At 39.1% G+C, this 27,537-nt stretch overlaps 1 protein-coding gene across 2 annotated transcripts in view; it reads left to right on the plus strand.

Annotated features, from left to right (window-relative positions):
• The window catches only part of KLHL5 (kelch like family member 5), a 63,093-nt gene that overhangs the window by 26,405 nt on the left and 9,151 nt on the right, over positions 1 to 27,537 (plus strand). For both annotated transcript variants that reach the window (XM_036019843.1, XM_028507159.2), the window contains 8 exons: positions 493 to 675; positions 3,288 to 3,424; positions 3,940 to 4,136; positions 8,622 to 8,834; positions 11,911 to 12,097; positions 17,295 to 17,519; positions 21,058 to 21,220; positions 26,718 to 26,930. In XM_036019843.1, the coding sequence (XP_035875736.1) occupies positions 533 to 675; positions 3,288 to 3,424; positions 3,940 to 4,136; positions 8,622 to 8,834; positions 11,911 to 12,097; positions 17,295 to 17,519; positions 21,058 to 21,220; positions 26,718 to 26,930 (1,478 nt within the window). In that variant the 5' untranslated portion in view covers positions 493 to 532. The remainder of the gene's footprint in view (positions 1 to 492; positions 676 to 3,287; positions 3,425 to 3,939; positions 4,137 to 8,621; positions 8,835 to 11,910; positions 12,098 to 17,294; positions 17,520 to 21,057; positions 21,221 to 26,717; positions 26,931 to 27,537) is intronic.

Genomic DNA, 27,537 nt, shown 5'->3' on the forward strand with positions numbered 1-27,537 from the left:
AATTAGTTATAACACAGTTTTTTAATGATAATATATTTCATATTTTAAATCCCTTAATAAGTAAGTGTGGAACCTAACCCATTTTTAAGTAAAGGATGACTTGGATTTATATCTGCCTTTCTGTCTTCCAAAAATGACCTCTTACACAATTAAATATACTGTTGGGCAATATGGTTATTGATATGACTGCAGCTTGGCTCTTTTTCTTGACTTTGCGTTGACCAGAGAAGAGACCTCAAAAGCAGACACTATAAAGAATACGTGTCACTATTAACTAACAGATGTCACATTCATTCATAGTGTTTGCAAGACACACACATGATTTGAGCCATCATTGATTTTAAAAGACAAAATGATGACTCATTCTACATTAATATTGGCTGGTAGCACTGATTACTCCTATTACATTTGAAGGCTTGAAAGGGACTTGGTAGGAAAGATCTTTTTAATGTAGCAGTGATATATCAAAACGTGTGTTCTCTTTTCTTTCAGGACTTCCAATAGCAGTCAGACACTATCATCCTGCCATACTATGGAGCCATGTTCATCAGATGAATTTTTCCAAGCCCTTAATCATGCTGAGCAGACCTTTAAAAAGATGGAAAACTATTTGAGACATAAACAGTTGTGTGATGTAATTCTAGTTGCTGGTGATCGCAGAATTCCAGCTCATAGGTAACTATTTTCCAAATTTCTGTATGTGTGAAATATTTCCTTGATAGTTTAGTTATGTATATTTGAGGTAACTTTTTCCAGTTGATTGTTAGGACAGAATGTTTTGAGGAAAGGGTATATTTCATGGAATTTCTGCAAAGAAAACAGTACATATGAAATTATTACACATTCAGTGACCGCAAAAGGGGTCACTTTCCCTCCGTAGAGCTGCAAACATAACACACTAGCTTCAGACCACTCAGTATCGCTTGGCCTAGGTTTTAAATAACCACAGTTTTCTCAACTTCTGTTTGCTGACCCCCAAGAAATATGAAAAGCAGTGGTGTCAGGGAACGAAGGCCTTTAGCACAAATGAAGTGCTATTATTTCTTGACACAAGAAAAGGAAAGAAGAGCTGTTTAATAAAAAACAAGACATTATTTTACTTCTGACAATTCCATATTCAATTGTTCAGTGTTAATCACCATTATGATCCCAAAGGTTTTGTTACGCCTTTCAAAATTAATTAACACTCTGTCCCAAAGGTTTTGTTACAGTCTCCAAAGTAGAAGTAAAATCAGGAAGAATGGCCTTGGTCTTACAGTTTTCAGTAACTTAATTAGCATGAGATGCTATTACATATTGTGACAAAAAGTCCGTGTTATGAGCATCCATTTATTATAAAAGATATTTCAACCTGAATTCCATAGAGGCATCTCCAGTTCTGTACTTCCAAAACAGAACTCACTGCCTTTCCTGTCACGTGCACGTAAGCCATCACCACGCCACTTAGGTTACCAGTGCAAGAAACTCCTGACCAGTCTCCTTCCTTTGTCTCCTTTCCCGACATCCTGTTTTCCACACAGTACCCGAGTGATCCTTGAAAACGAACTCAGATTCGGTCGCTCCTCTGATCAAACTCTTCAGCGACCCCTCATGTCGCTGGGTGTGAAAGCCCAAGCCCTCACAGCGGTGGTGTGATGCAGCCTGTCATTCCCTCCGTAGTGTTCTGTTCTGCTGCTCCCCTTGCTCACCCTGAGCCACACAGACCCCTTACTGTTCCTTGTGTGTGCCCCGCACGCTGCTCCTGCCTTTGGATTTTTGCACTGGCTGCTCTTCTGCCCAGTGCTATTCCCAGATTCCTGCATGACTAATTCCTCCGCCTCCTTCACTTCTTTACCCAATTGTCACCTTCCAGTGAAACCATCTATTTAAACCCACCTCCCACTCCCCATATGCCTTTACCGGACTCTTTTCCCCCATGGAACTAAGTCACTTTTAAGGTACTGTAGAGTTTATTTCTGCTGTATAGTGCTTGTCTGCCTTCTGGAGTCTCCCTTCTCTACAGTGTAAGGCTCAGTGGGAGAAGGGATCTTTTGTCTATGTTTTTGCACCAGTAATATCTTAAGTATCTAGAATAGTACCCATTACTTACCAGATATGCATTAGCATTTGTTCAGTGGATAAATGAATGACTAGGCAAATCTAGGAAGAAGAAAACTGGATGACCATAAACATTTGAAAAGATCTTCAACCTCACTAGCAGTCAGGTGATTTAAACACTGAGATACCATTTAATACCCTGCAGATGGCCAACACTTATAACACCTGACAGTATTCTGGGGCAAGATTAAATTAACTCTTATACAATTCTGGCAGGCGTCTAAGTAGGCACAGCACTTTGGAGAGCAATTTGCAAACCTCAGGACTCAGCATCGCGCTGTTGGGGAAGAAGGAGAATGGAATTAGAGAGGAGCCCAGGGAATTTCAACCATTATTTGTATCATAATCTCTATTTCTCTAAAAATATGAATAAAGTAAGTCTGTATAAATGTGCTGACATAGAAGTATCTTCAAAACATTATGAAATGAAAAATGCGTGTTTTAAAAATATATATTTATAGCCTATTTTACTTATATGTAACTATCCAAAAATCTAGACACATAGCTAATATAGACTATTGTATTATAACAAAATGTTATAGTTTTGTAGTATTATAACAAAATATTGTAACTTTATAACAATATATGCTACAATAATAAATATCATAAAAGTTCAAAATAACTTGCTAAAACCATTTTCAAATATCTCCCATATATTCACTACTTGTATGATTATTACAAGTAGTGATTAAAAAACAGATTATTTTCAAAGTGACAAACAGAAAACAACCTTTATATTCCCCCCTTTTATATATACAGTCAGTTTAATGCTGTGGGCTTGTAGCTTTTCTTTCCCTAGATGTTAGAAATTGATATTTGAGTAATGAAAGAATAAATCATTTACCTCAGCAGAAAATTTTCAGTAATGATAATTTATTATTCAAAGGGAGGAACTAGAGCATAAAGCAATTTGTCAGACTTAAAATGCATTTCCCAGTACCATGCACTTTTTATGGGTAACAAAGTTGGAGAGAGAGAGAAGCAAAAGCAGGATTTTTTTTTTTTCAACACACTTAGAGTGTGTTTCCTGTGATTCTCAGCACCCAGCGTACTCTCTTGGAGAGACGTTTTTTGTCTCAGTTCACATTATAAATTAGTTTACAAATACAGAACTGTGTAAAAGTAGCATTTATTAATGAACATCAACTGTAGTGTGGTCATGGATTTTTCTTTTTTTCTACTGTTCTCAGATTGGTGCTCTCCTCTGTCTCAGATTATTTCGCTGCCATGTTTACTAACGACGTTAGGGAAGCAAGACAGGAAGAAATAAAAATGGAAGGTGTAGAGCCGAATTCGCTATGGTCCCTGATTCAGTATGCATATACAGGTAATGAAAATGTAAAACCTCTTAGGTTTATGTTGTATTATGAGATTTCAGATTTCTGCTTTTAATAAAGCCTGCAATAGTTAACAGTTAATTCTGCTATTATAATCACCACCCTTGGTGATACCTGTTTAAGATCTATATATTGGAACCTGTAAAATGGTTATTATAATTAAGCTGTTGAATGATATTTTAACATATTAATATAACTATGAAATCAATTATGTGTGTTTAAATTATTGCATTTAATTTGAAGTATGTAAAATAGATATTTTACTAATTGAATCATCCTTTAAAAGTCCTGAAAATGAGCTATTAGTTTCTTATTGTAGTAGGAGTAACAAGCAGTGAATTTTTTACAGTTAGTACTTTTTTTCTTTTTAGAATATATTAAATCATCTATGTCTGAAATGCATATAATGGGTTATTATTTAGAATTATTACTACTAACACCAATTAGTTTATAAACTGAGGTTAACATAATTCCACAGTTAACGGAATTTCCTTTTATCATTGAGGCCGCCTCGAGTTAAAAGAAGACAACATTGAGTGCCTGCTGTCCACGGCCTGCCTTCTGCAGCTCTCACAGGTTGTGGAAGCGTGCTGTAAGTTCCTGATGAAACAGCTTCACCCATCCAACTGCCTTGGAATCCGTTCTTTTGCTGATGCCCAAGGTTGTACAGATCTGCATAAAGTGGCTCACAATTATACTATGGTATGTATTTCTTGAAAAGCAGGAAAGCATATGTTCTTTGTCTTATTCTTTATCATTGCGGGCTTATCTACATGTTGCTGTTTCCCCACGGCTCTGCCACACGTCTTGAGGCTGGGGGTCACTGTCCAGCGTGTTCTGTGTCATTGAGTTATGAGGGAAAAGCACCAAGTAATGTATCTCCTGGGTATATGAGCCAAGCCTTACAGTCACTAAGAAGAATAGTGGCCTAGGACTGTTACACTTAAGACTTTCAGATCTGATGTTTTTACAGCAGAATTTCCAGCAAACCTTTTACTCTGTAGCACATGGATGAGTTTCAGAATTGTCCCCTTATTCACTGCGGAAGTTGGTGATTATGATCGTAGAGTATTAATGCAGCACTAGAGCAGAGTACAGGCGACTGAAGGGGAGGCTATTTATCACAGAGAAACCTCTTATGTAAGAAGTGCTTTTAGGCATATAGAAAGATGTTGTTATTAATTATAGCAAAGGTATGCTCAAAATAAATCACAGAGCGGGGTCTGGTTCAGAAGAAGCCTGGAGGATAATGGGTACTGATGGATTTAGGACAGCAAGAAAACAAGGGCATGTTGAGGGCCTATGGTTAGGACCAACCTCCATGGTCTTAATAGCAGAGGGATTTGGGGAAGGGAAGGTGTGTGGATTTTTAAGGAATAACCATCTGTGCACACGTGCATCTATACTTCCGGACAGTGATTGAAGACTCTTGCTTTAAATGCTTCAGTTAAGGCAATACAGCGCCTAAGGGAAGAATGAATGCCAACATTCACATACACATGTACAGTTCTCCATTGACTAATTTTATCTGCCTTTAGGAGATGTTTTTGTCTGCCTTCCTCTCCACCCCTCATCCTCCTGACGCGCACTTAGGAATCTTTCAGTAGAGAAATAGAGACCTGAAAAACTTATAAGAGTAGATATTTACAACTACTGGGAAGATTAATTCTACCTACTTCCTAAGCTTAATATGAGGATTGAGTTTAATAGAAGTTTAGCACTTGAAACAGCGCTCAACACACAGCTCACCCAGCCAATTAACAACATCATTGTCATCATGATTGTATAGATTTAGTCTCTTCACGTTAGAGATTCATGTGAAGGAACAAAAGCACTCATACAAAAGCACAACCTTTATGATTGTTTATGATTCATTTTTCTCCCTGTGGTGTAATTATTTTCAGAAATGTTCTTGTTTGTGATGGTCACAGTGCTTCAAGTGAAAAAATAAGAGAGTGTAAGACAGGGCAGTACTATACAGACCTAACACAGTAGTAGGTTAACATCCTTTCTTTTTTTGTTTTTTAAGATTTTATTTATTTATTTTTAGAGAGGGGGAAGGGAAGGAGAAAGAGAGGGAGAGAAACATCATTGTGTGGTTGCCTCTCACATGTCCCCCACTGGGGACCTGGCCCGCAACCCAGGCATGTGCCCTGACTGGGAATTGAACTGGTGACCTTTTTGTTCACAGACCTGCGCTCAATCCACTGAGCTACACTGGTCAGGGCACATCCTTTAAATTAAGTCCTTTGAAAGACTTTTCTGCCTCTCTCTTTATTCTTCCTCACAGAATTCTCATTTTAACCTTGCAGAGTTCTCATTTCAAGGTCAAATACTTTTTAGAATAACATGAATATGTATAAAATAAACTAGCTATTTCTTACCTTTATTACCAGTTCATAATTCAAGTAATATCTCTTTCCTTAGGAAGGAGTTTTATTTATATGGAAGCATTTGCATGCATTTAGGTCATCCCTGTTGTTTACAGTAGAGGCACTGCTTTTTTAAGACTTAGACATAAATTTAAATTAGCTTCAAGTTTTTAAAGCTCTTTTGGTAGCCAGTGGGTTGTAGTTTTTTTATCTCAAGCCACTGTTTGACATTATTCAGTTGCAACAGAGACATAAAATTGAATTCTAATAACAATAAGTAATTTAGAGGTAGATTGTGTGATTTGAATTGTTGCTATGGGAACTGAATGAAAATGTATAAGAGAATTCAATCTTCAATTTAAATAAATCCCTCAGTAATTTCATTTGCTTGAAAACTGTTCCAAAGGGGAAAGGGGCGTCATGCTAGCAAGCGCTTGGTAGGGTGACAGCTGTTGGCGTCACCGAGTGGATTCCGAACATGAAGTAAGCCTAATTCCACACAGTGAATTCAGCCGTCCCAATCAGGAAGCGGTGCATGTGCTCGAGATGTTCACTGATCCCCAATGAATACCACTAGGAAAGGAGGAGGAGTTCCTTCCCGTAATCCTGAAATCTGGAAGTTTCTGTTCCTGTTCTGACTGCCACTGAAGGAGACCTGGAGCAGTCGTTAAACCTCTACGGAAGTGTCTGAGACTAGTCATGTCGTTACAGATACTTACTGTCCTTAGGGATTTATAAGTATAAGCATTTAATTTTTAAACTTAAAATTTTGTTTCATGATCTAGAAAACCTATAAAAACATTGAATTCTGCTAAAAGACCTGCTTCAAAACCAAATATTTTGGAAAAGCACTTTGCGTTTAACCTTAAATTCAGTAGTATTTCCATAAGTTGTTTTAAAAACCTGAATTTTTACTAAATGCAGATTATACTAGAGTGGAAAGGGCATCATTCTGAAATAGATATATCAACACATAAACAATCGAGTGAATATTTATATAATAGGTTTTTCTCATTGGTGAAATGCAACTAATACCATATGGAAGTATTGCAACAGTTACATCTGTGTTGTATAAATGTTGACTATGCCGTACGCTATACCTCTGAGCAATTAGAAATGTACATTCCATTTCTTCAGAACCCCACCGAACATTTTAGAATAAACGTTTTTCCATGTACCTATAGGATCTTTGTTCTTTAAATTTGTAAGGTCTACTTAATAGTCCATTGAGTTACAACCCCTTATAGCCGGATATTTAGGCTATTTCTCATTTTTTACTATTGTAAATAATAATGCAGATAAGTATCATTAAAAAAATCAGCTCTTTTTTATCCTCTTGTGAATTATTTATTAAGGATTAAACTACTTGTGGGATACCTGGGTTGAGAGTGTCAGCATTTTTATGGCTCTTGCTCTGCGTTACCAAATCATTTCAGTATGTCAGTGTGCAATAAATGGCACAGAACAGTTTGCTTGAAGCCATTCCAGTGCTGAGGTTTTATTAAAATATAGTTCTGAAAAGGATAATCAGTCATTTAAAACAGACTCATTTTGGCATCTCTAACAAATCATGATGAATCGAAGCAATTGAGTTTAGTTAATTATTCATGTATAGTTTTCCTCTTAAGAATTTCTACAGAAAAGAATGTCAGCCCAAGATATATTTTAGCTTACTACCTAACTAGGGTTACTTCAGGCTATATGGAAAATATAATTCTCATTTTAATATAGGAGATAGTATTGACAGCCCTTCTCTGGAGCTCTAATTTAAATAGCCTTAGCTGCGTTCCCATAACTCTGCATGCTGAGACAGTCACAGCACAGTGAGGAGAGTAAGAAAAACATTAAGGGACAATATGTCTAGCATGTGCATTTATATTATAACTGTGTAATCAATCCATGCATTAAGACTTGTAATCTTGTACAGCAGAGAGTAAATTTCCCTTCTCTTTAGATTGCTTAGCATAAAAGCAATCTAAAAAAAAAGGAAAAGTCACTCTTTCACATCAAAGGGCATTTCTATTTCTCATTTCAAATTAAAGTTGCACAATTCTAGTATGTGGCCAGTACTGAATCACCTTCAATGTAAGGTCCTGGAGTCCCACCGCATTCTAGGTCACCACTTTTATTTTGGCTCTTCTTTTCCTATGAGACCAATAGAACTTTGTACATAAATCAGAGGAAATAAAAGTTTTCGAAACAGATCTAAAATCCTGTGTGATCTGAAAAATATTAAAACACTCTTAAAGGCCAGTTTGGTTTTAGGATAGCCCTGAGGACACATACCCTTCCCCGAGCGGAGTCTGAGATGACCTGAGTGGTCCAGAATGGTCCTGGGAAATCCAGCCCGCATGGAGGCCATTTCCAAGTAAGAGAAGTAGCTGCACAGCTCACCCAGGTCTTTGGCTCCACTCTTGGCCGAATTCTACAGCAACTACAAATCTAAACTAGCTTTTAATGTTACAGCATCATCCATCTCGGTGTCTATTTTTTTAATCTTCCTTTGAAAAGCATGTGAAAATTAATCCCTAACTTGAACAAAGTAATACCTAAAAGTCCCATGTCGATTTTTAAAATGTAATAAATGATACAACACTTTAATATATATAGAAATAAAAAGTTTAACAACATGGCTGTAGTTTAAATGTTTTTTCCTACTGTGTTTCTTTCCTAGCAAGCAGTAATAAATTGTAAGGAACTTATAAAGTATACACTGGGTTTTGACATCTACTTCAGAAATGCTTAGTTTCTTTTAAATAAACTGATGGACAGGAAAAAAACAGTATTGTTTATATGATATTTATTTCCTCTGTAGGAACATTTCATGGAAGTAATTCGAAACCAGGAATTTGTATTATTACCAGCCAGTGAGATTGCAAAGCTCTTGGCCAGTGATGACATGAACATCCCCAATGAAGAGACGATACTGAACGCCCTTCTGACCTGGGTCCGCCATGATCTGGAACAGAGACGGAAAGATCTCAGCAAACTTTTGGCTTACATTAGGCTACCTCTTCTTGCACCACAGGTAAGCAGTTTTTGATTATTTAAAAACAATGTCACAATTTCAACAAAATTTGAGTATTTACTTTATGTTAATTACATTAATATATACTTGTGTATAGGTTTTTTTTTCTTATTATTCTATCCCATAAGGTTATTTTACATATATTCCTGTAAAGTGTTGAAGTGAAAAGATAATGAGCTAAAAAAAAATCCATTTATGTTTCCAACCCAGGAGGTCTGGCTACATCAACTAAGTAACCTAAATTGGATCAATTAAGCAACATTGTTGCTTTGGGGTTAGTAATTTTATTTGACTCCGCTGCAAACCTATCCTAGCAATTGAAGAATTAGTAGAGCTGCTAATAAAAGGAACACTAGATGCTAGGAACCAGAAAAATCAGATTACCTCATTTGCTACACACTTCCTAAGTGTTCACTAAATGCTGGATTCTGGTGATAAATAAATTAATGAGATGTAATAATAGCTCCAGCTCTGAGATTTTAAAACTCTATGACCTAGCATATTCACACACACCTCAGTTTCTTCATCTGTCAAGTGGAGATAACATCTTCTCTGACAAGTCACAGGTTTATTTTGAGGACCAGAAAAGTGCTCTGTGTGCTATCAATAATAGTGGTATGAAGAGATCCGAGACTGTAGTGGCTTAGGTGGATATTATACTCACTTCCTCCCAGGACCAAACCGGAGTTACAACTAAGATGTAGAAGAATCAACCTGAATACCCAACTGAAGACTAGCTGAATAGAGAAGTCTTATAACCAAGGATTTACAGAAGAAGCTAAACCGAGATGTTAATGGCGAATGATACCGGATGTTATAACTCAGTCCTCGAGTGTTGGCTAAGAAAGGCTTCAGAGCCATAACTGAAATGCAAGCAACTGTTTATTTAGAAAGTCACAGAGAGAAGAAGGGAGCCAGCTGGGCCGTGGGAGCTCAAGAAACAAGTCATAGAGGCGGAAGAATGGCCCCTGGAGCTTAGAAGAAAGAAAGGCAAAGAAAACACTCCTGGGGGAGGATTAGGAAAAAAGGCACAAACGTGCTCCAGAGAGAACACACCTGTGGCAAGAAGGGGTTGGGGAAAGCGTGGGTGTTTCAGAGAGACAGAGCGAGCGCATGAGTGCACACCAGGTCCTTTGTCTTAAGGATTTTTGTCTGGAGGTCTCAGGGGAGAATCTCGGTACAATATTCATCAGCTTTTCAGGTCTGCCCTTTCAGAGTTGTAGCCCCTGCTGATTGGTTGGCCCTGGGGTGGGGAAAGTTATTGGTCGTTGCAGCTGGTCTTGATGTCAGGCATGGCACAACTTAATCTGATTTTGCTGCCTTTCTGGGCCTGAAGCTGAAACACAGCTGAAACCTGAATGTTGTCTCTAGTTTGACCAAACCTCTGGCTTTGTGTTCAAGACTCGATGCTTTGTCCCTGAGATTATTTGATGCAGACCAGAACCACATTGTCCTTGGGGCTTAATGCTTTAAGGGAGTGGCTGTACATGGGGCTTATATGGGAGTCATAGGAGGCTATCCTCCAGCCACCTTGCTCCTCCTTTAAGGAGTCTAAACTGCGTGACTAGTGGTATGAAATATCAGGGGGTCTAAACAGCATGAGTAGTGATGTGCTAAGGGTGGAAAGGTCAGCCTGGTGGGGGGCGGTTAAGGTCCTAGCCAAAAGTACTTGTTTTCCTAGTTTGCCTGTTGTAGGCACCCAGGACTTTCCACCCTGGGTGACCTTCAGTACCTGGCCTATCGTTCCTACTGGGTTCACACCTGTCTAACTGCCTACTGCAGTCTGGTGGGAAGGGCGGAGACATGCACAGGGCTCACCCCACTCCCGCAGGCAGTGGCTGAGGTTCTGCAGGGATATCTCAGCTGCAAAGGTTCCCCCTGAGGAGTGTGAGGTCTCAACCCCACGCCGGGCTCCCCAGCACAGAGCACCAGACCCAGGAAGAGGCACCCGCATAACATCTGGTGTTGGGAAAATTGGACAAATACATGCCAAAAAAATGAAATTAGACCAACTTCTTACACTATACACAAAAACAAACTCAAAATGGATTAAAGACTTCAATGTAAGACTCAAGACCATAAAAATCCTAGAAGAAAACATAGCCTATAAAATCTCGGACATTTCAGGATTTATCCTGAATCTATTCATGAGAACATGACATATGGCTGAGCTTCCGTTCAGCTGGAAAGGAAGGGGACCCTTTAATAAATGGTGCTCATGCGGAACTGGCTCTCCATCTGGAAGAAAATGAAAATGTTCTTCAACTTGTACTCTATTTAGAAATGCATTTTTTAAAGGAAGGGTGTATGCATTTATGTAAATCTACATAAGTTAAAAAAAATGGATTTGGTGACTCACAAATGACTTTAATTCTCTTAGAATAATCACCAGTTAGAGTTCTTTGCCTCCTAAGAAATTGGTAAGTTTGTTTTTGCTGTTGTTTGAAGATTGTTTTGAGAGGACAGATAAATATAGTCTAATTAGTCAACTTACAATTATTCCTCTTCAGTTAAAATTATTTTTAATTAAGAAGGTAAAGTGAGCCCTGGCTGGCGTAGCTCAGTGGATTGAGCTCGGGCTGCAAACCAAAGTGTTACAGGTTCGATTCCCAGTCAGGGCATATGCCTGGGTTTCAGGCCATGGCCCCCAGCAACCGCACATTGATGTTTCTCTCTCTCTCTCTCTCTCTCCCCCCACTCCCATCCCTCTCTAAAAATAAATAAATAAAATCTTTAAAAAAAGAAGAAGAAGGTAAAGTGATTTATTTTAGAAAACCTGGAAAACAGAAAAGTAGGGAAAAAAATACTATTAAAAAAGCACCAATTTCTCTATTACCCAGAGATAAGCACTATTAAGATTTTATAGCATACCACTTATCCCTTACAGTTTTGTGATTTTCAATGAAATATAAAATGTAAATCTTATAAGTGTTGCATACTTCACTTTAAAATAGATGTCCGGACTTGGATGTTTTTAAAAATGCGATTACTTCCATTTGTGAATTATGTAGTTTATCATTTTACACGTAACATTTTCTTGGTCATTCAGTGTCCATACCCCCTTTTTTTTTCCCAGTTCCTGGCAGACATGGAAAATAATGCACTTTTTCGGGACGATATAGAGTGTCAGAAACTAATTATGGAGGCAATGAAGTATCATTTGTTACCAGAGAGACGGCCCATGTTACAAAGTCCTCGGACAAAACCGAGGAAGTCAACTGTCGGTACATTATTTGCCGTTGGTGGAATAGATTCGACAAAAGGTATTAAATAACCTCTTATTTGGGGAAATAGAAAACATTGAATTTGAAATAGTAATAAATATGGCCAAAGAGCTCTTTGGAGAAATGGCTGGCTCCAGCACTGGGGTGGAGAAGTACAACATAAGCCCAGGGCATCTTGTAGCGGGAGAAAGGAGGAAGGGCTCAGAGACTGAGGGAGACGGCCAAGGACCCCAGTCTGAAGGGGCTACCACTGTCCGATCTGGGCCACTTTCACCATCAAAATGAGTAAATATTATAACCTATTAAGTCAATAAATATACATGACTGCACTAATTCACATGAAGAAGGGAGAAAGGGAAGCTCTTCCTTATAATAGTGGAAGGCCAACTAATAACTACAGAAGCAAAGATAGGGTTAGAAAAATCACCGTATGGCAGCCATTTACATAATAATAACTAATTCAATGAAGGCTGAGACTAGTAGGTGAGAATTTGGCAACAGGATATTTAGTCTCAAAGGATCTCCCAACCACTTGCTTATTGGTTGCAAAGGGTAAAACAGTATTTTTGCAGTGGAGAAACCGGCACACAGCACCTTAACTGAATACTCAAAGGCCGTGTTGTCAGTGATGAGACCAACCAGCAACACGAGCATTTTATGAGACATGCAGGGAAGAACTGAGCTGCACATCTGTGGTATTCATGTAAAAAGTGTATAATCTGGATTTATTCATGAGGAAAAGACAAACAAACCCAAGTTGACAGACATGCTATAAAATAACTTGTCTGTAGTTTTTCGAAATATCAGTGGCAAAAAATACAGAAAAGATTAGGCATTGTTTCAGATTACAGAGACTAACGAGACATGACAGCTATTACATTGTGTCATCTTGGGTTTTCTTTTGCTATAAAAGACATAACTGGGACAAATGACAAAATCCAAATAAAGTCTGCAGATTAGATAACAACAGTGTGCTAATGTTCATTTCCAGATTTTGGTGATGGCCATATGGTTTTGTAAGAGAATTCCTTGTTTTGGGGAAGATGCACTGAAGCATTTAGGCGTACAGGGGCATCATTTCTGCAATTTACTCAAACAGTTCAGGGAAAAAACCCTACACATAGAAAAAAAATGTACTAAAACAGCAGTTGGGAAATCTGGGTCAAAGGCACCCAGGATTCCTTATACCGTTCCTGCAACAGTTCTGTTAATAATAATAACGATAGAGCAAACACCATACACACTGCCTATGCAGTGCTGGGTATTGTGCTAGAAGCTTTCTGTGTATTACCTCTCAGTAGACATTAATCTCCTTCTGAATTCTAACAGTCACCCTCCCCTGACAGTACCTCCCTGACTTTGGCTGCCTGTCTGATCTCAGCTCATTCTACTTCTCCCCTCCCTCCTTGTGCTTCAGTCCCGTTGGCCTCCTAGTTCATCTAACATGCCAAACATCATCGCATGTCAGAATTCTTGCCCTAGCTATTCCTCTCATGGATACCCTGGGCCTTGGTATTGGAAGGCCTAGCAGCAGTGGCTGGCTCACATCTCTTCTCGGATGTCAAAGAGGACTTCTGTGACCATTCAGTAGCAACCTCTTGCCCATTAGTTTCTGAGCTTTTGCTTACTACTTTCTACCTCTTTACTCTGCTTCTCGTTTCTTCATAGCACTTGATACATTTGTTCATGGTCTGTCTACCTCTTCCCCCAAGTAAGCTCCAGAACGGCAAGGATTTTGTTGTGTACTAACATATTCTCAGAGCCTAGAACGGTGCCTTGCCCTTACACAGCATCAGTATTTGTCCACTATGTGAAGATGGTCCTCTGCCACCTCTTGAATTACCTGCATGGCTAATGCACTTGATGCATTAATCATGTCTGAAGGTTTCTCTTCTATGTGACATTTCTAAGGCATGTAAAAATATGAGCTCTTATAGAAAGTCTTAAATTGTTATTTAACTTTCAGTTTTGTGGGGACAAAGATAGATATAGATACAGATATATAGATATTATTCCATATAACATAGCAGAGTGTTATGTATATATAATGCTTAAGTTCTAATTATAGGTTTGATGACTAAACAGTACAGAAACGCGTAAAGTAAGATAAATGATTAGAGTTACAGTGTAAATAGATCTCCCCAGTCCAGATCAGCAGTCTGCAGAACTGAGGATTAAAGATCCACTGAGGACCTGGAACTGGTGCTTAGCTTTGTAGCCATCCCTAGCACTGCTTGTCTTCCCCTCTCTTTTTCAAGGCTTTAACTGTTATCCCTATATTAATTATACTCTCGAACTTTGATTTTATTCTTATATTTCCAGCTTGCATCAAATATACTGTTTCATATTCAGCTCTCACCTCAAACTCTGTGTGTTCAAGACTTCTCGGACCACATCTCCCAGACTTGAGACCTTGGGTTCATAATTCATGGTTCTTCAGCGTGTGGATGCCAACTCTGGCTCATACAAGTAGACAAGAAGTCTGTTGGAAGGCTAATGAGAAACAGGCAGGAACTACATCTTCTTTATAAATCCTACTGTAGATTTTAAATACTAAGCGCAAGCATCCATTTGACCATGCTTAGCTTAGTCCTGGATCCTAAACTTCCAAAAACAAAGAAAATGTACATCTGTCTTTCCAGCTTTCTGGGAGACAGGTCCCTGACTCTCATCAAGACTCATACGACAGTGTAACAATCCCTAAGCCTGGGAAGGAATCTCAGATACTAAGTACCTAACGTAGACAATATAAAATCTGCCGTTGCCCCCACCCCCCACCCCTTCTCAAACCTTAAAATCTGCAGTCACCAAGTGACTTCTTTCAAACAGGTCTTATTTTTCCAGGTGCCCATCGCTGTCTTTCTGATTCCGGTCAGTTTCCTCACTGCCCACATATTTTGATCGTGTTAATTTATGTCGTTAATGTGTGCCAGGCATTACGCTCAGCACCTGACCTGTATTGTTTCATCCCAACCGCAGCTCTCAGAGCTCAACGTTATTATTGCCCTCTTCTACAGATGAGGATACAAGACAGAATTTAAGTCGCTTTCCCAGGATCACACAACTAATTAGCGCTGGAGTGAGATTCAGTCACCTTGACTCTGGAGGCTCTACTCTATTCCGTTAACCTGCCATTACTCTGCTCAAAACCTCCAGCGATTTTTATTTCCTACCACATGAGGTGTCAGTTCCTCCTTGTAGGTTTCAGGTCTCCCTGTAATCTGACCCTTGTGGCTTGACCAACACTATTTCTGAGTCTTTCTTAACAAGCAAATACTCTGACCTTCCATCCTCTTCAAGACATCTTCCTGGGCGTTACTTTATTCCCAGTGTCTTTATCATGAAAATCTCATAGCATTATTTGGATAGTAATCTGATCACTGGGTTCTTGATCCCTTCCGTTTAGTAAGGAGCCCAACAAATAAACTGTGGATGGTTCTGAATCGCTTCTAAGATAATGGTGGAACGTATTTGTGCCTACTATTTGTAAAGGTTAATTCTTCAGTATAAATTAGGGAAGTTCTAAACTTTTACATAGAATTTTGCAGTTGGTAGGATTTTGTTATGCTTTGATATATATATATTATGAAGATATATGTTTCAGATAATGTTTTCAGATTTTATATAAGAATTATATTTGATATTAGCAAAATAATTTTTAGTTACCAATTTATAAGACTATGATACTGTTTGGTGAACTAGATATAAAGAAATAAGTTAAAATTCAAATAAAATAATATTTCTTAAATCCATTAGCGAGGAAAGATGATTGACATTGTCTTCTTATTTAATGAAGGAAGTTTTTAAAATCAAATTTAGAGTGATGATTCAAGAATACTACTACATAAAATAATCTGAGTGTAGGAGTAAAGTCTCCTTACACCTAAAAGTAATAAAGATTATTCAAATTCAAAAATATTTTGGAACAGTTCCTATATACCAGGGAGTCTATTATATGGCCCCATAAGAATATAAAGACAGAAAAAGACTTGATATTTATTTTAAATAACTTAAAATTTTTGTAGAGTAAATAAATGATAAAACTATGATAATGAGAAAATATCGTATACACTCAAACTATTTCTAACTTTTAGGAGATTATCAATAGTATTAGTGCTCTGATGACCTAGTTGCAACAAATACTGTAGGATACATGTGTGTCCTGATCGTGATTCTGTAAGAATAGCACTGACTGCAGGTTGTATCAGAAGCTTAGAAGAGGGGAATAAAGAAGACACCAACCACACTCTTCCGTAATGGGGGGGAGCGTGGGGGTCTTTTTTAGAGGGGTGGGGCTTCTCCCTTAACTCCACTAGTGTCACTTCATAAAAACAACAAGTTCTCTGAATCTTCCAATTTGTAAAAAAAATGTAGACATCATGGGGCAGTTACTTCCCAAACCTCCCACACTTATAATCTCCAAAGCCCGTGATCCACGCTTATGCTCTTGTCCTCCCTGGTTGCAACGGAATGCACACCCTCCCCCTCCCTGTGGCAGCCAGCCCCTCACCTGTGCCCTGATGCTGCCCGTCCCTCCCTCTCAGGATCCCGTCCTGTCCTGTGCTTTCAGCTCCTTTCCTTATAACTAGATCCTTCCCAGGACCATTTGGACCAACTCAAGTTTTTCCAATTTTAAAAGCAAAACAAGACAAAACCTCCCTCAACCCATTTAGTAATTCCCATCTTTCCCTCTCATTTTTATAGCCAAACTTCTCCAAAGAATCATCTCCACTCCTCATCTCCCAATCCTGTCCCAACCACCCAAACAAGGGACTCTTCTTAAAGTCACCGGTGACCTCCATGCAGCTAAATCTAGTAATACTTTTTAGTTCCATCTTCCCTGACCCTCTCAGGAGCATTTGATACTGTTCACAGTCCTACCTGCCATAAACTTCCTTCCTTTGGCTTCCATGACACTAACCTACCCAGCTTTTCCTCCCACTTCTAGCTGTTGTTTCTTAGCCTTCTTTGACAGGTAATTCTTCCTCACTTGACCTTGTAATACCAGAGCATTGCGTATGCCATGGAGAATAGGAGGTGTGTGCCCTGCTGTAGGCCCTCGAGAACATTAGCAAGGTCAGAGATACGAACAGGGACCAGATCGTGCAAGGGCTTATTGGAGTATAATGAAAGTATTATTGTCAATGCTAATAAAAGTATACTTTAGTATGTATAATTTCATAAAATAATCATGATGCAATTCTTATTTACATAACTTTTATTTATAACCATTAAGGAGCAACAAGCATTGAGAAGTATGACCTTCGTACGAATATGTGGACTCCTGTGGCAAACATGAATGGGAGGAGGCTGCAGTTCGGTGTCGCAGTGTTGGATGACAAGCTGTATGTGGTCGGAGGAAGAGACGGACTGAAGACTTTGAACACCGTAGAATGCTACAACCCCAAAACCAAAACCTGGAGCGTGATGCCGCCTATGTCCACACACAGGCATGGCCTTGGTGAGTGTAACTGCAGGTTTGCTCAGAACATCGTGTATTCGGGTTCCACAGCCTTTTCATGTTCTGCACCAGGAGGAAGCCGACCAGTGTGGCAGCCGCTGAGTCAGCAGCAGGCACCAAGCATTCCTGCACACGATCTGTTAACCGAGAAGGAGGAGCGGAGAATACAAGCGCATGCGTGCGTGTATATGTGCAACTAATACAAATGAAACCATGAGTATTTCTTTAATCCAGAGGATATGTTTATTTGATTCTAGAGCGAGAGGGACAGAGAGGGAAAAACACTGATGGGAGAGAGGAACGTCGATTGCTTGCCTCTGGTGGGTGCCCTGGCCAAGGATGGATCCCACATCCTAGTACGTGCCCTGGCCTGGGATCAAACCTGCAGCCTCTTGGTGTGTGGGACAACGCCCCAACCAACCACGCCACCGGCCGGGGCGAAGAACACGGATGTGTTAGTGCAGCATGACAGACTGACAAGCCACCTTTGGATAGGTGTGCTTTGTGTTGGCTATTAGTATTATCTAACCTAATTGAAATGCTATTTAAAAATCCTTAACATTATTGTTCTCTATCTCCCATGGTTTTTAAGCAGAAATGAGTAAAACCCAGAACAATTTGAAGGCGGCACAGAGAATGTAACGATGGAAACTTTTTATTTCTGCACTGAGCAGACGCTGATTAACATGCACTGTGTGCCATGCTCTTCGTTCTGTGGGTTTGTAAAAACGTGGGAGACACTGTCTTTACCCTCAAGAAACTGATGGCTCGCTCACTCTGAGATGACAGAAGAGCGTTTAGGGACCTTGTATCAGATGACCTCTCTTTTCTCATAAGAGAGAGAGTAGGTGAAGTAGAAAGAATTGTTTGATGAGAGTGAAGGAGATGGAAATAAAATTACATGAGGCCTGAAATATATGTGCATTACCCAGCTTTTGCTATATAACAAACCACTGCAAAACTTAGAGGCTTATACCAACCATTTATTTCATTCATGGATCTGCGGGTTAGGCTGTTCTGGTCTGGGCTGTCTGGGATAATCTCTGCTGGGTTTTCTCATTAACCTGAGAAAGGCTGACGGGCTGGCAGGGTGGCCTCACTCATGTGTAGTGGTAGGCAGGTTGCTGGCCTGGGGCACACAGGCACCTGGGCCGATGCCGAGAATGATTCAGCGGGCTAGCCCAGGCTGCTTCTCCACGTGGTGGCAGTTCAGGAGCAGCAAGCAAAGGCAAGCCCAGTGCACAAACACTCTAAAGCTTCTGCTTGCATCCTGTTTCCTAACACCCCACTGGCCAGCACAAGCGGCACAGACGAGCCCAGATTCAAGGAGTAGGGAAACAAACGCCTCCTCTCAATGTGAGGAGCTGCAGAGTCACATTGCGTTGGAAGGACAGGAAGAATTTGTGGCTCTGTTGTTGATTTATCACAGTTTGGAAAAGATTGAAATATAGTTGCAATAAAGAATTTGATAGAAGATGAATTTTAAAAATGGAGGAGTAGCAGTGAAGGCATAGTTTAGATTGCATAGCTTTCTACTATACTCTATTAATACTGAGCACCTGAGCAGAAGATGCCCCAAAAAGCCAGTGAAAATTGTCTAGGCTTGAAGATACCACCTAGTGGTCGTTGAGTATAGCAAAAAATCAGAGACAAGGAATTCTGTTAGGTGCAGTTAGGTTTCAAGTTTGGTAAGGAGGTAAACCAGAAGGTCAGGTCTAAGGTGCAGAGAGGAAGCTTAACATTAACTATATGAAATTTAACAAAGAAAACTATAAACATTACCCTTGAGTCCATGAAATTGCCTATTACATAGGCTCAGAGTGTGGGAAGATAAAAGCAGCATGAATGAGTCTTATAAATTTGGTTGACCATGAAATTCAGGGACAATAGTATGATTCAAGTGCAGACTTCCCCCTACCACGGGGGAAACGTAATGCTCACTTAAGGTAAGTTCTTACACATATTGGTGCACGGACTGAGAATGCCCGTGAGCCAGCTCTGCTTTGTGCAGACTAGACGGTGTGTGGGACACTCTCGTGTGTCCCAGGCACCCAACAAAAGACTTTATTAAGCTGTAGCAACTTCAAAGGAGAATGATTACATAGCTTGAAGTGTCTACTTTAAGCCTTTATTTCAGATTTTTGCTTCACTTAAAGCAGCCTTGTTCTTATTAATTTACCTTATAATAAGTGTTTTAAGCTTGAACTTATAAAATGAACTTTTACTTAAGAAAAAGTCCTTTTATCCCTTTGCATATGGGAATTATATGAAGACTTCATTTGAAAACATGATTCTGCTGCGATTTCTTTTCAAAGGTACTATTTAAGGTGTTGGACTGGATGGAACCATTATATTTTCTTCCCGTCCTTTGGTTAATGATACACACAAACACGGAGGTATATTGCATGTGATTGAAACTGTAGCTGCGTAGGTGTGTCTCCAGTAGCCAGTACTGGTAGGGCACAAATGAGTGGAATAACATGTTAATTCAGGACATACACGAATGATGAATATTTGTATCTCATCAATCCATGATTTCACAAATTGAAATGTATTTGTATTACAAAATTTGTATGTTGAGCCTCTAGTGATTCATATTTATATCTTACCTGACAGTGATCACGTCACACCTCATCTCAAAACCTTCCACTGGCCCTCTGTCTCAGTGAGAATAAGGTCCTTGCAAGGTCCTTGCAGTAGCCCCAGCCACTCTGCATGCTCTGGCTGCACACTCTCCTTCATCTCCTATACTCTCCCCATCATGTACCCGCCAACCAAACTGGCCTCCTCGCTGTCCCGCAGACACACTAAGCAAGGCTTGGGGACTTTGTACATGCCATCCCCTGTACCACAGCCTCTTCCCCAGATACTTCCATGCCTGGTCTGCTGGCTTCATTTACGTGTTCATTCAAATGTCACCTTACCTGAGAGTTCTCCCCTGACTCTCTTCCATTGATCAACTCAGGTTTTCTTATTAGCATTTAATAATATCCAAAATATATTGTTTCTGTTTCCCAACTAAAATATTAGGTCCATGAGGCAGAACCCTTACCTGTTATGTTCCGTCCAGCACCTGGCAGTTAGTGGAAACTCAGTGGACATTTGTTGAACAAATGAATCTGGTTCAGTTCCCTAGTGATGGTTCATCAACAGATTGTGGTATTAAGTCTAACTGCAATAAAAATGCCATGAATTTGAATGAATAGGGGAAAAGGAATCAAAATGCTCTCTCAAATATATCTCAAGTCCATATTATTGAAAAATGTTTTAAATATGGGGATATGTTCATTTCATGTAGTTTCTAATAATTTTCCCCATTGTATGACCTCGAAACACTGCCTCTGAACCTTTTAAGGCCGGAGCTGTAGTGCTGTTTCTCCCCCTCACTCACCCTCCTTTCTACTAAGAAGAGCTGTAAGTAAACCAGATGTCCATGTCCTACATTTATTTGCCTAGTTAAATTTGCATATTTAAGATTTGTGCTTACATGTCAGTGAATGTGTCATTTTTAAGTCATTTCTTTCCTGCCTCCTTGCAGGTGTGGCTGTGCTGGAAGGCCCCATGTACGCAGTCGGAGGGCACGATGGCTGGAGCTATCTGAATACGGTAGAAAGGTGGGACCCTCAGGCTCGCCAGTGGAACTTTGTTGCCGCCATGTCCACCCCCAGGAGCACAGTAGGTGTGGCAGTACTCAGTGGAAAGTAAGAAAATACTTCAGGTTCTATTTAAAACACAATAAACTGAATTTACTATGCTATGCCATATCCAACTTAAAAAATTACATAAGTAGATCACAAAACAGAAATACTTTGAGTGATGTAAACAAATGTTTAAACATGGAGGTGTAGGTAAAACAAAGCTCACCTCCTTGCACAACCACACCTGAATTACAACTAAATTACAGACCAACGGTCACTCTGAACCCTCAGAAATCAAGTTGAATGGGAGACCATCAACTGTGGAACTAAAGAAACCACACCCATCCAGGAGGGTGAGAGACCTGGGGAGGCACAGATGTGCAGACAAGCAGGTGTGGAACGGGCTGGTCCCTCACACACGTGTGGTGGGTAAAAATTCAGGAGGAATATCTTGGGAGCAAGGGTCCCAGCCCCACATCATGCCCCCCCACCCAGGGTTCCAGTGCCAGGAAGATAAGCCCCCATAACTTCTGGCTGCAAAACCATCAGGGATTAAGTTGATGGAAGAAACTGCTGGACTCCCATGCAGTTCCTCTTAAAGAGTATGCATATGAACTTAGACTCACTCCTTCTGAGCACCACTGGGGTAGCAGCTTGAAAGGCACAAGTGGCATACAGGGAAGAACTGGTGTCTGGCATCAGGGCTTATACTTTGCCCACCCCTGGCATTTATCTGAGGCTCTGCCTCACCTAGTCATGGCCTTCCCCCAGCCCTCCTACCTCTGGCTAAGCAGCCTCAGGCCTGGCACTAGCAGCAGCCAGCTTTGGATCACAGTTTGGCTCTGCCCAGCACAATTAGCACCCAGCTGCAGATTGCTTGGTAGCTCGCACTGAGTGGCCCCAGGCAGAACACAGGTGGGGGCTTACTTTGGCCTGCACCACCCAGGAAACTCCAGAGCCTGCATACCCAGTAGACACTACAGACCAGGTTGGGGCACCACCAGTCTGCCCCTGCACAACTGATCCTCTACAGAAGGTGGAGGTTGGTGGTCAATGGTCTAATAGCCAATTCTTGCAGAGGATTGGCCTGGGTAAATCCCTCCCATAGACCTGCCAATAGCAATCAAGGCTCAACTCCAAGAGAAGGTTGTACTCAGCCCACACAAAGGGTGCACCTCGAGTACCAAGTTTGGATGATAGGGGAGACAGGGCCACTGGACCCCACAGGCCATGCTACCAAGGCAGGGAGTCATAGCAGTTCTACTTAATACACAAACACAGGGAGGCTGCCAAACAGCCTCCTTTTTGAGGAGACAAAAAATACATGGCCCAAATGAAAGAACAGATCAAAACTCCAGAAAAAGAACTAAACAAAATGGAGATGAGCAATCTATCAGATGCAGAATTCAAAACACCAGATATAAGGATGCTCAAGGAACTTAGTGAATACTTCAACAGCATAAAAAATCCAGTTGGAAATGATGGATATACTAATGGAAATGAACAATTTACAGGAAATCAACAGTAGAGTGAATGAAGCCAAGAATCAAATCAATGATATGGAACAGAAGGAAATAAAAAACAACCAAGCAGAACAATAAGAAGAAAAATTCCAAAAAAAATGAGGATAGTGTAAGGAGTCTCTGGGACAACTATAAGCAGACCAATGTTCACATCATAGGGGTGCCAGAAGGAGAATAGAAAGAGCAAGAAATTGGAACTATTTGAAAAAATAATGAATGAAAACTTCCCTAATTTGGGGAAGGAAATAAACATGCAAGCCCAGGAAGCACAGAGAGTCCCAAACAAGACGAACACAAGATGAACTCGGTGTGACAGGTCCACACCGAGACATGTCACAATTAAAATGCCAAAGATACAGATAAAGAGAGAATCTTAAAAGCAGCAAGAGCAGAGCAGTTAGTTACCTACAGGGGAGACTATCAGATTATTTCTTAAAAGAAACTTTGCAAGCTAGCAGGGATTGGCAAGAAATATTCAAAGTCATGAAAACCAGGGACCTACAGCCAAGATTGCTTTACTCAGCAAAGCTGTCATTTGGAATCAAAGGGCAGATAAAGAGCTTCCCAGACAAGAAAAAACTAAAGGAGTTCATCATCACTGAACAAAGTAGCAATGTTTTAAACTATTTTGTTGGTTTCATTTATTAGGTACATAGTCATAATCAGGAAAAAATAGAAACTATGTTGTTAAAATTAAAAAGCATGCCACTGATTGAAAAAATGTAATTATGCATCTTCTCTCTACCGTTTTGTCATTTAGAACAAATCATTTCTCCATACCTCAATTTTTTATATCTATAAAATGAAAATCCTGGATTAACTACTGTTTTGTTATTTTAATGTATTTTACAATGCTTCCTGATGCAAAATGTAGTTTTTCTTTAGGGAAGAACTATTTCAATGTCTTAATGAGTTTCATTCTGTATTTTAAAAATTTCAAAGTGTTAAAATGTTTCTTTCTACCATGTTTGACAGAACAAAGCTTTATTTAGACTTCTAATTGCTCAGGCTACTTTTAAGCCACTGACAGACAAATATTTTTGGCAGTAGAATCTCTCTTTCAAATGAAATCTTAACAAAAACCTCACAGTTAAGGCAAATGGAGGTGCAAGTTTATTATAAGCTTACTTTAAATTTATTATAAGTTCAAGTTTATAATATTTACTTATTATAAATTTCAGTGTAGGAGAATAAGTCTGTTTTTGAGATTATTTCTATGTTTTGTTTTGGTAGTCCAGTATGAAGAATATCCTGATTCACAAAAAAGCTGAAAATAGTAGCAGTTATTTTAACTACCAAGCAATTTAATTGGAATCTCAGGAAACTTCAGTTAAATTGTTCAAGTACTGTGCAGATAGGAGCAAATTTTTTTCTAAGTTTAATCTGAAATGTCACCTACCAACTGTTGGCATTCTTGATCATAATTTTAAAAGTCAGGCAAGACCTAATTTTAAAAGTTAACCATGGCCTAAATCTTACATTTTAAAATATTTAGTACAAAACTATCACAATTTGACATACTATTTCTTTTTTTCATCCTCAGAGGTACTGCCATGCAAAAGAAAGATGAGTTCTGAATCTTGTATGGTATTTAATTAAGCCAGGTGATGTTTTTGAAAATTAAAACTTGAATTTCAATTGAACCATTTTTGGGGACTCCTCTAAAGTCCTCCACAGAATCCAGTTCTTAAAATACAGTTTGAAGACCAGTGCTTGAGATAATGAGTCTTCAGAAAGTGATACTGATATAATTTAGCCCTTAATATTAGCATAGTATAATGTTATTTGTACATCTGACATTTCCTAAAAATGCCATCTTCTAAAAGAATGAAAATAGTGATCTCACCTTTAGCAGGAACCTAATCAACAAAGCGAACAAGCAGGCAGAGTAGAGCCAAAGGCATTGAAACTGAGAACAGGCAGACAGTGATCACAGGGGAGAGGGGAGGGAATAATGGGAGAAGAGGGCCAGGGGTTTACAGGAACAATGATAAAGGACACATGGACAATAACAAGGGGGGTGGAAACAGGGGAGGCAGGTGGGGAGGGCTGGGGTAGTGGGGAGGGCTGGGGAGAAAAGGCAGAAAACTATACTTAAACAACAATTAAAAAATAAATTTTTAAAAAACACCAATTTCAAACAAAATTATTAATTGGATATGTTAGCCTTATCAGTAAAATGTAAAATTATCTGCAATAAACCCATCTAATAAATGAAAAAGGAAATAGGGCAGAATTCATTTTTCCCCTCAAGCACTTACACCATATTATTCATGTGTAAGGTACTGTTTGAAATACTTTAAATATGATCATTAATAATCCTCTGGGGCAGGGCTTCCAGATTTTGTGGATGATGAAACTCAGGCAGCTGGAGGTTAAATAACTGGTCCACAATCACAAATGGTAAGTGCTGAGTGGCAGGACCGGGATTCAAACCCAGGGAATCTGGCTTCAGAGTTCATGCTCACTAGAGCACTTTTCCCAGTGAACCCGTGAATTCATTGTGAAGAGGGTAAGGTGCCTCAGGCCTATTGTAAAGTGTGTGTGTGTGTGCGCGCAAGCATGTATTTTTAACTAGTGATATTTTCTAATTGTTGATGCCTCTTAATACTCTGTGATCAATATTTAGATCATTATTCCCTCTAGTGTTGGTTAAAGATTAGAATAGTTTAAGAATAGTAACACAAATAAGTAGTTTTTAATAGATAAAAAAGTTTCAAATAAACTTAAATTTTCATATTACAATATAGCTTAAACTGAGAGCACAATATTGTTACAACTTTATAGCTGTTTAGTATATGGTCATCCTCTTATTTAAAAACCAGTTCGAGTGGCATTGTGTACTTAAAATTATGGATTAAAATTATGAAATCTGTCTTTTAAATGTGTATATTAACCAAATATAAATACTTAATGTTTTAATGGGCAGAAAATTGATACAGTTCAAATACTTCTTGAGACTGTAAAGATAGTTAAATATTAACTAAGGCCTCTATAAATTAAAACTGTATTACCTTTACTGTTAGCAATGAACTGAATTTATTACTTTAAGAAAACCTAATAGAAAAATATCTATGAAGAGCTTCCCAGGTAAATAGTAAGTACAAGAGGACTTTACGCTTAATAAAAAATATTTAAATCTTAAAATATTTAAAATATTTTACATATATTTAGAGTAAAAGACTTTCAAATTAGTACCGTATATTAATTGATAATTAATTAAAATTGACCAAGGCAACACTTAGGTCATTAACATACCACGTTCATATTAGATAACTTACAGTACCCTTATATGCAGTAATTTAAATTAATGGAAGATCACTGTTTATATACAGTAAATATTAATCTATATACTGTTGTTTCAAGATCTCCTTTTATTCTTCTATTTTATTACTACAAGTACATCCCAGATAACCGTTCACTGTACAACTGCTTATTAATGTAACTGTGTATCCTGGTTCCGCTCCTTAGTGGATAACCCCATGCAAGTCTCTTAACCTCCATGAGCTCCAGCGTCTTCAGCTGTGAAATGGGGATACAAATGGTTTCTCATAGCATCACTGTGATGGTCAGATAAATACATGTGAAGTGCCTTACCTGTGGTAGGTGCTCAGAGAAGGTTAGTTTCTTTCCTTTACAACAAAGCCCTATTTTGGGTATTGAAGACATAAGGCATGATTTATTTATACACCATATTTTCTATATTCTAAGACACATTTTATCATCTCTAAAACTGCAGTGCACCTTACAATCGGGGGTGGTGTATCAAACAGATGTCAGACAGATGGCAGCTGTGAAACAGTTGTCATTGCTTCATGTGAGCTTTTCTTAAGTATACATGGTGACATCTGATATATACGTATTTATGATGTACACATATGTCATTTAATTGGTAGCATGTCACTTTTCAGCGAAACATAAATTGACAGTGTGTCTTATAATCAATGGAACTTTAAATTCAAAGAAATCCCGTAAGAATAACCTCTTTGTCTTAAGCATAGCACTATTTCCTCTTTACCACTCTGTTCTTTTTACAGACTTTACGCAGTTGGTGGTCGTGATGGAAGTTCTTGTCTCAAGTCAGTAGAGTGTTTTGACCCTCATACTAATAAGTGGACACTCTGTGCACAAATGTCCAAAAGGAGAGGGGGCGTAGGAGTGACCACCTGGAATGGATTGCTGTATGCCATTGGAGGCCACGACGCACCCGCATCCAACTTGACTTCCAGACTCTCAGACTGTGTGGAAAGGTAATTTCTTGTGAAGGAAAACTAGGAATAAAAAAAAACAAGTATAAGCCTCTGACACTTTCAGAAAGATTAGTAATTCTTTATTATGCATCCACTGCCACTTGCAGTGTACCTTAAGAGCTCTGTAAGTACTGGATCGTCTGCTCTGGCCATCTCTCAGTCGGTCTCCTCAGAGCCTCCTCCGGTTCTTCTCTCATCTTATAACTGCCTACTTGACTTTAGAATTGGTTATATAATTTATTAATTGAATCATAAGAAAAACATTCATTGCATGCTATTTTGTACTGGTCACTGTACCTAATGAAAGAAAAGGAGCTCCATGAATTTCAGAGATAATGAATTAGGGGCTGGAAGCTAAATAAGATAAAGGGGTGGGGTATTCCTAACACATTTTGATATAAAATGAAATAATAAAATAAAAGGTTCATGAGGCTTAGAAGCTTTATCAAGACATCCAAACTGGCCTCATGAAACTCAAGTGTGGGGCCAGGTAAAGACACCTAATGTCAGCGGAAGAGTTGTACAGTAGTTCAGGCTCCATCCTTTGTGTTCAGTCTAGTTCAAGGAACAGAGAAAATTGAGTGGGTTTAGGCGAGCCAATAGGAGC

The sequence above is a fragment of the Phyllostomus discolor genome, chromosome 1 (assembly GCF_004126475.2).
Source record: "Phyllostomus discolor isolate MPI-MPIP mPhyDis1 chromosome 1, mPhyDis1.pri.v3, whole genome shotgun sequence".
Taxonomy (NCBI): domain Eukaryota; kingdom Metazoa; phylum Chordata; class Mammalia; order Chiroptera; family Phyllostomidae; genus Phyllostomus; species Phyllostomus discolor.